Here is a 13,989-nt window from a genome sequence, read left to right as displayed (position 1 = left end):
GAGAGAGAAAGAGAGAGAGAGAAAGAGAGAGAGAAAGGTCTCTTTGAACTCATAAGATGGATCTGTGATTTTTTGCCAAAAGAAACTTTTCTCCCTTTCTCATCTCATTCTATCTTTCTACTCTCTCTCTCTCTCTCTCTCTCTCTCTCTCTCTCTCTCTCTCTCTCTCTCTCTACTTGGATAGCAACTGATTCTTATCTGGAGTTAAAATCATAACCTTATTCTCATATAATCCTGTTTTATATTGATGATATTTACTTTTTAGATTTTTCTGTCTCATTTCCTCTGACAGATTTAAAGTCCCTTATTTTTCTTGGATTTTTCATCATAGGGGATTCATGCTTGATGCTGTATAATTTCCATCACATGCGTCCTTACTCACCTGTCAAAACTCACCCAAGTATGGAACATTAAAGCCTTTTGACTCGCTATCCATCTTATTTCTGAGTCTGGGTCTTTACGAGCGCATGTGACCCTATCATTCAAAGTCATTAAAAAAAAATCTGCAATTTCATATAATCTTTGCAGCGTTTAACAAAATAAATATATAGGGCTGAAAGAGAAAGAGAGGAAAGGTTTCATTTCAAATACAGACATCATAGAAGTCCGGCCTTTCACATGTTTGCTGCTCATTCTCCAACTGAAACTGTCCAGTCCTGCAGTTTAGTTTGATAGACGCAATGCATTTTGGACAGACTTCTACAACCGATGCCATTTTTATTTAATCCTGCTTTAGTCCGTGCACATGACTATAGGTCATCTATCAAATGATCTAGGATGTGTGTGAACCTTTACTCTTGACATATGGCTTAAAAAAAGAATCAGTCATACACATCGATTGTGAATGTGCCGATGTCTTCCTAAGGAATACTGAAAAAGTTAGTCCACCATATTCTTTGAATTATTTCTGGACAGGACATTTCTCAGCTTCAGTCTGAAGTTATAAATACATGTTGAGAAACATTTTGAAACAATTTTCTGCAGGACAGAAATAAATTGTTAAATGGACCAAAAACAGCAAATAACATTGTGGACTTCAATACACAAAGTCACCAAAGTAGCATGAAAAAAAAAAATACTTGCTCATATCAATAACTGCTCATGTATCATGGTTCTTACATTATTGCATGACTGCCACCATGTGGTTGAAAGGCAAATGACACTATTTCAGTTATTCATGAAGAATTCAGAGTTTAAAAAAAGAACATGAAGATCTGCATTTATATCTCTGTATGTGATTCCTTTGGTACAGGTACAAATGAGAAAAATTGAAATGAAGTCTTCTTTATTTTAAATTTTCTTTTTCTTTTCTTTTTTTAGGTGCAGACCATCTTTATTCTTTGAAAATATCTGACTGTCATGTTAGAATTACTTTGCCTTGTGATTTAGAAGAAGCTCAGCAGATACATGCAGCATAACAGATATTACCTCTGAACACCATAACAGATACATGACTCATAATTACAACTGAAGTATTGTACACAGTATTGTAAGAAAGTGGGTTGATGCGTGATCACTGCATCTTGACTCCATGGACAGTCAAACGCTGACATTAACTAAACCTGAAATATGCACTGAGCGCTGGTATTTTTGTTCTTGCATACAAGCGATACTATTTATGTAAAAATATGACAGAAAACAGAAAAAAATGGAAATATTACTTTTAAAACACGACAGAGAGACTGAAAGAAGCACAAACGTGTGTTGAAGTAACTGGGTATTTTTTATTGTGTTAATCAAAAACAATCCGACACGACAATTCACAAAGACCTCTGGGAGTATTACAGTGCACCACGTTAACTTTGGCCTTCGACCTTTGAACTTTCACCAGCAGACCGCTCGACACACACACCACCGCTCCTTAGCCATTATATACAGAGCTCTCCTTTCCCCCAAAACACACACACACACACACACACACACACACAATCCACAAGCACATGCACAACAACACACACTCTCTCCCTCTCTCACACACACACACCTCTCCTTATGACTTATCATACAGGGGTGCGTCACATGGCATGGGATACAACAGGAGTGTTGATTGGAGGGCTGTGTGAACAACAATGACTCTAATTGGACACTGGATTCAGGAAGTGTTTCCCCACTGGTTGTAATGTACAAAACAAAAACAGTCTCGAGGATGAGTCCTTCTCAGCAGAACATGAAAGGTACAGATGTAAATCTACATTTATAAGAAAAATAAAAATCCACCACAACATATCAGCTTATCTTTGCACATAAATACATAGGAATAATAATAATATTCAACATTGTGCTTTCTTTCTCTCTCTTTTCTCTGCTCTTTCTCTCCACCGCACCATTGTCAAACGCATATAGCCACTAACATTGGTCATGCAATTTCAAAAGAGCACAAAACAACAGCCGGCTTAAAAGGGAGACTCACCCAAGTTTGACATCACTACCAAAGTAAAATGGCCTCTTATTAAAAGAAAAAGTAAACTCTTTTAGTGAATTAGTAGTCTAAACTCAATTAGTTATGTAGTTTTACAAGGCTTATGGAAATGGGGCATGTGTAGATTGGGCTGCATCTTCCTACAGTTAAACTCATTTTTTTATTATCGCTTCTATTTTCCTTTCGTCTTTTTGCGGTGATTCCTCACTTCTTGGATGTGATGTCAAATTGCAGAGTTTCCCTTTTACAGGCGTCAGTCAGTTCAGTTCAGTTCAGTTTAAAGAGTTAATTACATCTTTATAAAGCAGGTATATAAATAACAACGACAATGATTCCATACATCTAAAATCCACTCACAGGCCTAGTGCGTGCTGCCTGCTGGGATCAGGCGCTGCTTTTCCAACAGTATCTTAGCATTCCCATCATCTTATCACAGAACCGGATGATCTTAGAGACAGTTTTTATTTTTTTTGGCACACATTTCCCTGTGTGAGCTAATGAACACTCCAGCACCAATGTCAGCTGTCAAGAATATCATTATTGACGTAATGTTTTTGTGTCCATAGTCTGAAAATCATACTTATAACACGTATACAAACTGAAACGACCAAGATAATGTGATTGTATTCCCTGCTGTCTTTTTGCATAAACCGATTTTGCAAATGAAACATCACTTTTACACCAAGATACTTTTGAGAAACAACAGCTCAGATTCATGAGACCCGACGAATCGAACCCCCTGGCAGCAGCACAAACTAGGCCCTGTATCCATCATAAAAGGGATATTGAAATTTCATGAATGTAAAACGTGAAGGCGTGTTTTATCTTACAAAGCCAGCTGTTTTCTTTCACGTCGGATAGACTATGATATGAAGAATACGTCATCGTACCACAGGTAGGCGCTTCAACCGGGCCTATACACACAATGGACACTGGGGGGCAGGCTGCACACACCATGTTATCACATAGAACCAACAAATAGGGCTTCTTTACAGATAATACACACAGAGAGAGATGGGACTATAGACAGAGGGAAGGAAGACCTTATCGTCCTTATTGTCCAATAGAAGGAGATGACATTGTTAAGCAGCAAATGATAATGATATTCGACTGGAAATGACTGTAACGCTACATGAAGAGTGATTATAACAGTGTATAAAATTAGTGAAAATGCATCGTGAATAGCGCAGAAGAACAGGCTTCTGTGTGTATTTTAACGAGGAGTCACTTGTCCGTGTGCGAGTGAGACCGACGCGCTCGATCATCTCAAATATCATTTGCATATATCTATTTATCACAAACAACATATGCAACAACAGTGTAAAAGAGCAAAGGAGTAGAAGTACCGCTTAGAATACAAAAATCATAGTTTCACTCATAAATATCATGCTAATATACTGTACTGTAGCCCAAAAGCATGGGTTGTCATACTCGGAGTCCACTAGGTTTTGCTGAGAAAGGGACGCATCTCTTTCCCATCTTTCTCTCCCCCACTTTCCTCTCTTCCTCCTCCTCCTCCTCCTCCTCACCACGTTAATGCTTCATAGTCAAATCACCATATTCACAATCCCTCCTTATATCCCCGAATGGAAATGTGGAAAAACATAGAACACAGCCTGGGAGTTGACCAATAAATTGTGAATTTTAGTGCTTTTATGGGTCATGTCAAAACTCTTTTTTTCAAATTATCAGTATGACATTTGTGTGTTATCTTTGTGCAGAAAGATACTGCATGAACTGCATTTTATAAACTAAAACATCGTTCATATGTAATGCAGGTTTTACTGTACTATAGGGTTCGTATTTGTTCTGCAATCACGACATAGAGATTTACTCCTTAGTGCTCCAGCTTTCTCTGTGTAAACGTCTGATCTTTCTCTCATACCATGGAATGCCAGTAGTTTTTCCACCCCTCCTTTTCTAGTGGTTTGGACCAATAAAAGCAATATAATCATATCCGGCCAGATACGACTGCTCTTGAACCATGACTGCATCGTACTGTGTGATTCGCTTTGCTGCAACACGCCTCAATGTGCCTTAAGGAAACCTACTGCGTAACCAGTTCTGCAACATGCTCATCTTTGCCACAAGTTTCCCCTTCGCCGCACACTTTGACAGCATCTCCACCTCCATCATGACTGCATCGTGTAATATGCATACAAAACCTGTGAAATGTGAGGATACTGGACACATGTGCACATAGAGTACCAGAGAAAGTGGATCAATCCATCCAGTGTGTGTGTCTGTCTGCATGCTTGTGCGTTTGATATGTGTGTGTGCCCATTTCATCGGTTATACTGCATGTGTGTGTGTATAATAATCCAACTCCATTATTCCAGTCATAGGCCATAACTTTCCAGTATATTCCAGTTGATATGTTGACATGTTTCACCATCCTTTCCCACTTTGTTCAACACTTGAATCCACCATTTTGGTCCGTTCTACAGTGGTATGAGGTCTTCAGCTAAGACAAGCCTTCGGGAGAGTTCATCCATACAACTTTTGGGGGACAGTTTTTGATCATGGGTGTAGTGGTGTTGTCCAATGAGGAGGCGTTTACACTGTGAACCACCATCCACTTACAGTTTGTGTCATCGGTAACTGGGCTAGCATGTAGGAAGACTCTTAATACCCAGAGAAAGACGTGGTAACCCTGGACTGTGAACGCACCATCCATGTTTAGTCAGTGGCAATGGGGATGATAGGTGAGTGTAAGCTTTATGCCCAGAGAAAGAAGTGGGTATACTCCCAAATACCTGCTTATACACTCAACTATACTAGTGGAAGAGAGTAAAGGGGTCGTGCAGAATCAGTATGGGCAGTAAGGCAGTACATGCAGGGGCTGGCCAGTGGTACGAGGATTGGGGGATCGAGGGGATTTGGTGACGTTGGTCGGGGGGGAATCGGGGTAGAATATAGTGGGGGCATCCGTAGATAAATATACACAACAGAGGAGGTGCTGTGTGTGTGTGTGTGTGTGTGTGTGTGCGTGTGTCTGTGTGTGTGTGCGTGGGGTGTATCTGTATGTGTATTTCAACACCTCCAGGAGTTCTTGGTCTCTCAGTCTCTTTCTATCGTCATCCTCCTTTCTCCGCTCCTCCTTTCTCTCTGTATCAGTCATTGTTTTCTCCCTCCGTCTCTCTCTCCGCTGTTACTCCCCTGCGCTGCGCGGCGCCCGTGGGTTCGGCTTCCCGTCGTGGGTTCGGCGGTTTCTCCCCTTCCTGATCTCCTGAAGGTGCTTCCACTTCTTGTTAGGGGGGCGGGCCACAGGGCCCAGAGGCGGGGCTTGCTTCCCTGCCGCCGGTGAACTCTTATCCGGTTGGTCGCTGGCAGCCTTGCGCGCCCAAACTTGCTCGCATATCTGGTCGACGGTGCTCAAGTTAGGGTGGTCCACCAGCTGCATAAAGTCCCGGTACCACAGCTTTTGATTGGTCGGCGGGGGCCCGCCTCCGCTGCGGGGGTCCAATCGGACAGGGGGGTCGGAGGGTAAGTTGGAGATGGAGGGGGAAGTTGAGGGGACGACTTCTAGGGTGATGCCTAGTAAGGTCTGGGTGAAGCCGTGCTCCATGGCGTGGCACTGGTAGACGCCGATGTCTCTCTTCAGGACGCGCCGAATCAGAAGACCTCTGTCCGTCTGGAGGATGCGGTCGTCTAGACGCACCTGGGAAACAAGAAGTGAGAAGAAATGAAATGGAGGAGCTAAAAGTAAGAAAGGAACTAAATTGAAATAAATTACCATGTCCTATTTTTTGTCATTTCTATGGATGTGTTCACAAACAATGATTTTAAAGTCACGGGTCTAAATTTACTACGATATCGTTGCAAGGGCATTTTGCACATTTTTTCACACCTCAGTTGCTTGAGTTAAGAGTGCAGAGTTGATCTTATTCAATAAGAAATTAAGCAAAACAAGTTGCGGCATCAACAAGCCCTCTAAAAGAGCACTGCACAAGCAAATATTCCCCTTCATCACGAACTACAACCGCAAATGACGTGTTTCAGCTTTAAAAACAAATCCATCAAGGCTGGCACCCTTACACCCTAAGGTGCCCTTTATAAATGAAGCATTCTCTGATCTGATTTGGGTTTCCAGGATGGAAAAGTCTCCCTTGGTTGTCTTTACAGCACCTTTCAAACGATCTTATATGTGTTACAGTTAGTTAGGGAATTGGTGTTGCAAAGTGTTAGTGATCGGGCGCAAACTTGACTTGTGTGGCCTTAGATTTACATCTAAATTACATGCATAATGATGACACATTTTTTGGCTTGTGCTATTAGGCAGATTTCCACTCATTGCACACAGTTAGTGAATCAGATTTGGTTGTTTTGGTGATATAGCGCACACTCTTCCCTGCGCAAACCTTTAGTGAATCTGGGCCACGGTCTCTTCCTACTTGCCACACCTCTGATCCTCCCTCCCTCCCCTCCCTCCCCTCCTCCCCTCTCTCCCATCCCCCTCACCTCTTCCCGGGGGTTCTGTGGATGTTTCTGGAAGGTCCAGGTGACTCTGGCCTGCAGGGATTTGGGGATACACTCCAAGAAAGTGCTACTTCCCTCGACTCCATACAGCCTCCTCTCTGCAACACGATGCTTGTGGTGATCTGCAGGGGGCAGCAGAGACACAGACATGTAAAGCACAGCATCTACCTACTTTACTTAGTGTGATATTAGAATCAGGGACAGAACAGAACAGAACAGAACAGAATAGAACAGAATAGAATAGAATAGAATAGACCATTTAGAGACAAGCTGAGCTGATTAGGTTCAGTTAGGAAACCACATTCAAAGTTCACTCAGGGACAGTTTCCCTAATAAAGATTAATAAAAGACTAAATATTAGGTCATTTTCAGTCTTGTGAGCAAAATTATCTCTTGTATTGGCATCACAAGAACTAGATTTAATCCACATTTGTAAAACATGTCCTTGAAACAAGGCCTTTTTCATGCAAGCTTCCTTTTGTTGTATGTCTTGTTTATCACTACAATGGAGTGTTATTCAGCACTGATTGATGACTGCCTCTGTGTCGGTACTGATGGGAAAGTTCACAACAATCACTCGTGATGTCAGCTTCCTGTTAGGAAGTCTTACTGAAGATGTTTTCAGAACTTGGGGGGGTTTGATTTGAACATGTTGGGCCTGCGTGTTTCATATCAAACAAGGGCCTTCATTGTCTTGGTCGCTCTAAGTCACGTATATCGTCATAATGGCTCTTATGCATACTGTGAGACAATTGATGAGTGATGAAGTTTAGTAATGACCAAGGATCGACTTCAGTGCCCCAAATCCTAACCTTAGCCATTAGTGGGCAACAGTGTTTCCCCTATATTCATTCAGCAATGGTGGATGAGCAAGCATTATATTTTAATCAAAATTCCTCAAGAACACATCTGGTCAATGTTCAGAATTAATAGTTTTTATTATCTAATGCAAATAAGCATGTCTGAGGTGCACTACGACCAAAACCGGACAAAAAAAGACCAAATTTACCTTTAACCACTACTACAAAAAAATGACTGGGGAAACAATGGCGAGGAAATTGCCAAACTGACCCATGATCAGTGCTTGGGGGCAATGCCAGCAGTCGCAGACAATTACTTTGACCTCCATCGGTTTTACAACACCGCCACAGGATGTAATCGTATTATTACCCAGCAGTCCTTCTGTTTGAGCGATTAGCCTGATTCAGTTATGTGGCAGAAAGGCAGATAGCGACAGAAAGCCGGTATTGTGGGCTGAGAGGACAGAGGTCACCGGGGGTGAAGGGAGTAGGATTTTGGCTTTGGCACAGAGAGCGGTGAGATGTCAGACACCAAGTCTCTCTGTGAGTCAGAGCATGAGCAGAGCGACGCTTTGTTCTTGCACATACCTCTACAGCAGTTCATGAACGGTCAACCACCAAATCTGGCTGCTCCGGGGAGCTATCAGAAGCCGCATTTTCATTTTGAAACCCTACAGTGTATTCTTACTGTAATCTGTGTCGTGGATCCAGTATTTGCCAAATATTCTGTGGCTTTACAGTTATTGATATTGACAGTCAGGGGAAACATCCTGAATGCTGTTGTTGATTGTGGAACCAAAGGTCAGTTAATGAGGTTTCTTGTTGCTGAACTTCTACAGAGAGTGCATGCTGAAAAGTAAAAAAGTTCTTCCAAATTGAGATATCACTTTAGAGAACATTTGGTGTGACATAGTAATAATTATTTCAGTTGCAATCCACAAGATTCTTTTTGTAATTCTATTTCTTTGGTGCTAAGCGCTCATTGCTGTGGTGTTTCTGCACTGCACTTCCCAGAGATCACCTGTCAATCAAACAGTGTGGGTGGGACTGTGACGTCTTTCTACTTCTACTTTACATCACTCCCTGTGCAGATTTTTCCTACAGTATTTAAAATCAGCAGAGTCTTACCTCCAGAACACAGGGTGTTGGGGTCTCCGTTCCTCACATCCTGACGACGGAAACGTCTGTAAAATGATGTTTAATGGAGTTTACATCAATTTTCTATCACATAATAATGTGAAAAGTAGTCGATAACACAGCAATTGACCTTGCAATCACAACACAGTATTTTTCATTCACTTTCTCTTACTTTCATCTCAAAATACTATCAAATGAATGAATTATCATTGGAGGTGTGTCATTAGTGTGTAGTGTTTTTGTTCCATACCTCTTGGTGTTAGGCAGGTAGCGTGTGCAGGACGTCCCGTCCCAGGCGCAGTAAGGGTCTCTGGCCAGGCAGCACTCTGCACAGGCCTTCCCATACACACTGCAGCGGTGGAGGGGAACCTGGGCTATGCCTGTGTCTGAGCCCACATAGAGCTGTTGCTGTGTACAGAGGGAGAGTGGAGGGACAAGTTTTAGAAGAGGGTTTGGAATAAGGGTTTGGTGGTTCCCTGTATATGTGTCCAAATGTCATGAACCCAGGATCATTTAACTTTACAGGAGACCAATTTTACAAGAAAAAAGGTTGACTCCAAATCAAATCAAAAATCTATTTTTTGGTTCAGTAATAACCTCCACCAAGCAGGTAATTTTTGTGCCCCTGTCTGTCAGCAGGATATCTCAAAAACGTATGAATGGATTTACGCACAGATGAACGGATGGCCTTGGGCCAGGGAACAATTGATTAGATTTTGGTGATGATCCGGATTTGGGATTTCTACCATTAGATGATTTTCATTTTTAAGCCATAACTATGAAACTGACAGAGATAGAGACTTGATTCCAAATCCTATGTTCATGTTTGCAGGCTCAAGAAATCAATTTAACTTCAAATTTAAGTGACAGGAATGATGTGTTTGGGTGTAACAGCAGGTTGGAGAATTGGCAGAGGTTTGCGATTTCCGAATGTCTCCTAGTTAATAATTCAAACAAACAAAACAAACAAACAAAAAACTGTCTCCTACAATGTGCCTGTTTTTCCATGTTGGGTCAAATATTCACTGCAGTGCAAGAACTACAATATCCAATTTAACATGAGGCCTTCCTCTTGATTAAGCAGCGATTTGAAGTATAAAACAGACTTACCCGTTTTGAGGAGATCTGCATGTTGATGATAGACGAGGCATCCTGAAGAGCAGAGGAAATAAAACCAATCAATTACCACCTTACATTATATAGAACATGGGTTTGCATTATTGAACACAAAACTTCACAAAACTCATTCAACATACAACACATCGTTACACAGCATACGACATGCAGTATTATGATGTTATGAAGTACTTTTATAATGTCTAAAATACCTTTATCACTTCTATATAATATTCTTACCTTGAAGACCTCCAGTTCTTCCAGGAGAAGTTCCTCCATGTTGTTCCAGCTCTCCTTGGGGACACTGATCACCTTCAGTACAGTTCCTTTGTCTGAAATAACAGACCTAGAGCTTTAGATAAATGTTTTTTTTCTTTTTTCATATTTCTTACAGTGCTTTGAGTATTTACTGATGAACTACACTGAAGGGTCCAGGAAGATCACTACAGAAACTTAGTAGCCATGAAGTTGAGGATCAGAGTTGAACAGAAACCTTACCCGTGCCAATAAACATGACGTCGTACTGTCCGTCCGCAGCGCCGACTCGGTCCACAGCGATCTGCGTGAAGCTGTAGTCCACGTTGGTCCTGAGGAAGACGGGCCGGCGGTTCAGAGGGTAGACCGGGTTGAACATCAGAGGGTGGTGCCGGGCGAACTGGATCACATCGTCAGGGAAACCCTTAGTGGACTCAAAGCTGCCGAATGTCTTGCTGGGGCACTAATGGGGGTTGATAAAGAGAAATTCAATCTATTAGCCAATGTTAGGTCCATGTTTATACAGACTTGAAGACAAAAACGAAACTTCTTATCCACTCAAACATAGTAAATAAAATATGAAGAGATACAGTACAAAAATAAACTTTGCAAATAGCGAACTGTTGCTTCTATTTCCCATTTCCTAGAGGTAGAGGAGTGATCACATATCATTTACTATCATTAGATATCCCACTTCCCATTTCATTTGCAGCTATTTTGCAGGTGCTATTTTGTGCCCTTCTTAGTAAACTGATGCACAATGGCACAAATGAATGCAATCTTTTATCCCATCCTCAGAAATCCCAATTCACCTGTTAATGAAATGGAGATATTGACTTGAAATGATGCAAACATTTGAAAATACATTCCGCAAATAGGATGAAATTGTTTGAATTTCCTCATTTAGACAAACGATTTTGATCGCAAATTAGGCCATACTGGGCATTCTGGAACATGTGATCATGCACGTTTTACATTTTAAATAGGATTTAGACCGCTGACCAGAAATTCAAAGAATTTAAAAAAATCAGTGAATCCAATTCTACTGTACTGGATTTATGACAGCGCTACAGGACTGGACTCAACACTGAAACAGCACAGGCTTCTCTCAGATGATCTTGACCACATTTGGAGTAAAACGTTCCATAATGACTCGTAATTGACGGGTAAATTTGTTTTGGTGTTTGCATTGCATGCAATTTGGAATACAATCTTTGACTTGTCAACAGTTCAGTTGTCTTGAGGTAAACAAAGCCACAAGGCACTGAACCGCAGTCCAGCAGGCCATGGTGAGGTGATTATGGTGTGATGGGTCACAAGGATGTGAGAGAGATTTACTTCAGGTCAAAGTACAGCCAGCTTCTGTAATTAAAATTCCATCCCTGGACATTATATCCAGGATACTTAAATTGTACTAAAATATACTCTCATGCAAGCTATTTATAGATTTTTGTTAAAATAGTGTTAGGATTTTTTCATTTTTTCTATTTGACAGCGTAGAGAGGTGATTATGGTTTGAACCAATGACAAGATATTGCAATATACTACAGCAGAATACAGTGCACTAGCAAACAGTTGGCGCATACAGTGTTAAACTTTACTGTTTTATACATTCGAAAAATTTTATCTTTTTTATTTTGCATAATTCACTTGTGAGCATGATCTTTTTTTTTTCTGTTTTCTTATAACTTCATTTGTTCCTCTAATGTTACCGCCCAGTGAGGTGACGATGGCGTGAGAAAGGGTTTACTGTCGGCCAAATGCAACTACTATTCTGCAGTCATACAATGGGGATTGTTCTGCTATGGCAGCAACAGCTAAATCACTGTAAAACAAATCCTGCTGACGCTACGCTTGTGTGCTTAGCAGAATGTAAGAGCCCTAATAACCGAATATTACACGGATTGGGGGATTGTGTGGAGGTTTTGAGGTCTCGTAAAGAGGACTGTGAATGTACAGTGTGGCTGTTACAAGTGTAATACATTGAGAAACCTCTCCCATCTGACTGAGATTCAAATACACATACACTGAATGTACAAAAAAACAGGAACACCTTGTTTTGCACAATCAATGCACACTCATTGCATATATTCAAAGCTGCACTAGATAAGACTTAGATGTAAAAATATACCCATCTTATCAGCCTACATCACTGAGTGGGGCTGCAACAGAGTAGAGCGTCCCATCCGCCCTAAAGGAATCACCCCGTTTGTCCAATTTCATTTCAGATATTTTCTTCCATTTTCTTGGCAGACAGGAAGTGATGAACCAAAACCAAAGAGCGAAATACGAAACTGTCTCCTAAACAAAGATTTTTATCCACTAACGCACTAAGAAGAAATTTAGGTCCGAGTGTGCAGTTTACTGACATCATGTTACATGATTTCTGGGTAATGAAGTCCTTCAAAATATTTCAAATAGTTATGTCCCGCTGCCACTTGGGGCCGCCAAAGTGCAAAGTTGCCTGATGCAGTTTTATTTTTACACAATTACATCGTCAAAACAATCATGCTCATCAGATTGTTGATCTATTGATCTTAACACTATTGATCAGTCATTTCTGTTATCGTTAACATACCATGCCAGGCCGGGGGTAGGGTACTTTTCCCTGGAAGGGGACCCACTGGTAGTTGGGCCCCTCTTTGTGAGCGAAGGGCCCCAGGAAGGCCCTCCGGATGTCATTCATGGTGTAGAGACACACAGCTGAGCCTTTAAATACACTGCTGCTGGGGGACAGAGGGGCAGAGGAAGGGAAAACAAAAACTTGGTTTAGCTAGAGAACTCACACAAACATTCTCTCTCTCCCTCTCTCTCTCTCTTTCTATGTCTCTCTCACACAAACACACACACACACACACACACACACTAAAACACAAGGACAACTGCACACTGCTAACCCTTCAAACACACTGATGATGTGGGATTGGGTGAGCAGAATATGTTTCAATAGTGATTCAAGTTCTGTCTCTCTCCCTCTCTTTCTGAATCTGTCTCTCTTTCGCACACACACACACACACACACACACACACAACCTAACTATACACATAGAAATCCAACTTCCCATGCAAGCTCATTGCCCAAACAAACACATTGCCTAATCTCACACATTCTCTCTTCACACATGCATGCATACATGCATACACACACACACACACACACACACACACATGCACATACACGTATGAATGAACTCTGACCTGGAAGTAGAGAAGACTGTGTAGACCAGAGGGTTCTTCCTGTCCCTTGTCTGCAGCAGGAACACGTCACCTGGAGGACGGACACACACACACACACACACACACACACACAGGTCAGAGGTGACAGTTGAGAGGTCAAAGGTTGAGAGAAAGATAAACAAAGCCCTATGGCCATGTCTAACCACTTTAAAGAGACATTTCACTGATAACTGAGGGTCATGGCAGGGAACTCGCTGGACAAAATCCATTATAGCCTGCAGCGGGGCTTTGTTAAACTAAACTAAATTTAACAAGATTTAGTTTCATTAAAAGATTTTGCTGCACTTGTCAGATTGGGACCCACCACAAACAAGACTGAGTTGAATTACTAAAAAAAAGACACCAACTTTTCATAGTTCTACTGTCCCTGTCTAGATGAAGTGGATTCCTCAAGAGTAGCTGTGAGCTTAAAGCTTGAGGTTTGGTCAAGAAATTCAGGCCAATTTAACCCTTAATTCTGCTTTCTCTAGATCCAGATCAAAAGATTTATTTTTACAGGGGGATCTTTTGGAAAGACGTTGCCTCAGGTTGGTCAGAAAAATCTTG

The 13,989-nt window shown here is 41.5% G+C and overlaps 1 protein-coding gene across 1 annotated transcript in view; it reads right to left on the bottom strand.

Annotated features, from left to right (window-relative positions):
* Nucleotides 1-1,704: 1,704 nt before the first annotated feature.
* The window catches only part of sema3b (sema domain, immunoglobulin domain (Ig), short basic domain, secreted, (semaphorin) 3B), a 30,756-nt gene continuing 18,471 nt past the window's right edge, over nt 1,705-13,989 (bottom strand). Inside the window, exons 9-17 of the mRNA XM_071896163.2 lie at nt 13,405-13,474; nt 12,785-12,929; nt 10,450-10,669; nt 10,192-10,283; nt 9,946-9,987; nt 9,086-9,243; nt 8,827-8,882; nt 6,881-7,020; nt 1,705-6,080 (exon numbers count right to left, since the gene is read on the bottom strand). Of these exons, the coding sequence (XP_071752264.2) occupies nt 5,571-6,080; nt 6,881-7,020; nt 8,827-8,882; nt 9,086-9,243; nt 9,946-9,987; nt 10,192-10,283; nt 10,450-10,669; nt 12,785-12,929; nt 13,405-13,474 (1,433 nt within the window). The 3' untranslated portion in view covers nt 1,705-5,570. The remainder of the gene's footprint in view (nt 6,081-6,880; nt 7,021-8,826; nt 8,883-9,085; nt 9,244-9,945; nt 9,988-10,191; nt 10,284-10,449; nt 10,670-12,784; nt 12,930-13,404; nt 13,475-13,989) is intronic.

The sequence above is a fragment of the Centroberyx gerrardi genome, chromosome 14, assembly GCF_048128805.1.
Source record: "Centroberyx gerrardi isolate f3 chromosome 14, fCenGer3.hap1.cur.20231027, whole genome shotgun sequence".
Taxonomy (NCBI): domain Eukaryota; kingdom Metazoa; phylum Chordata; class Actinopteri; order Beryciformes; family Berycidae; genus Centroberyx; species Centroberyx gerrardi.
The sequence above is the reverse complement of the archived record's forward strand: the minus strand, read 5'-3'. Positions and strand labels throughout refer to the sequence as shown.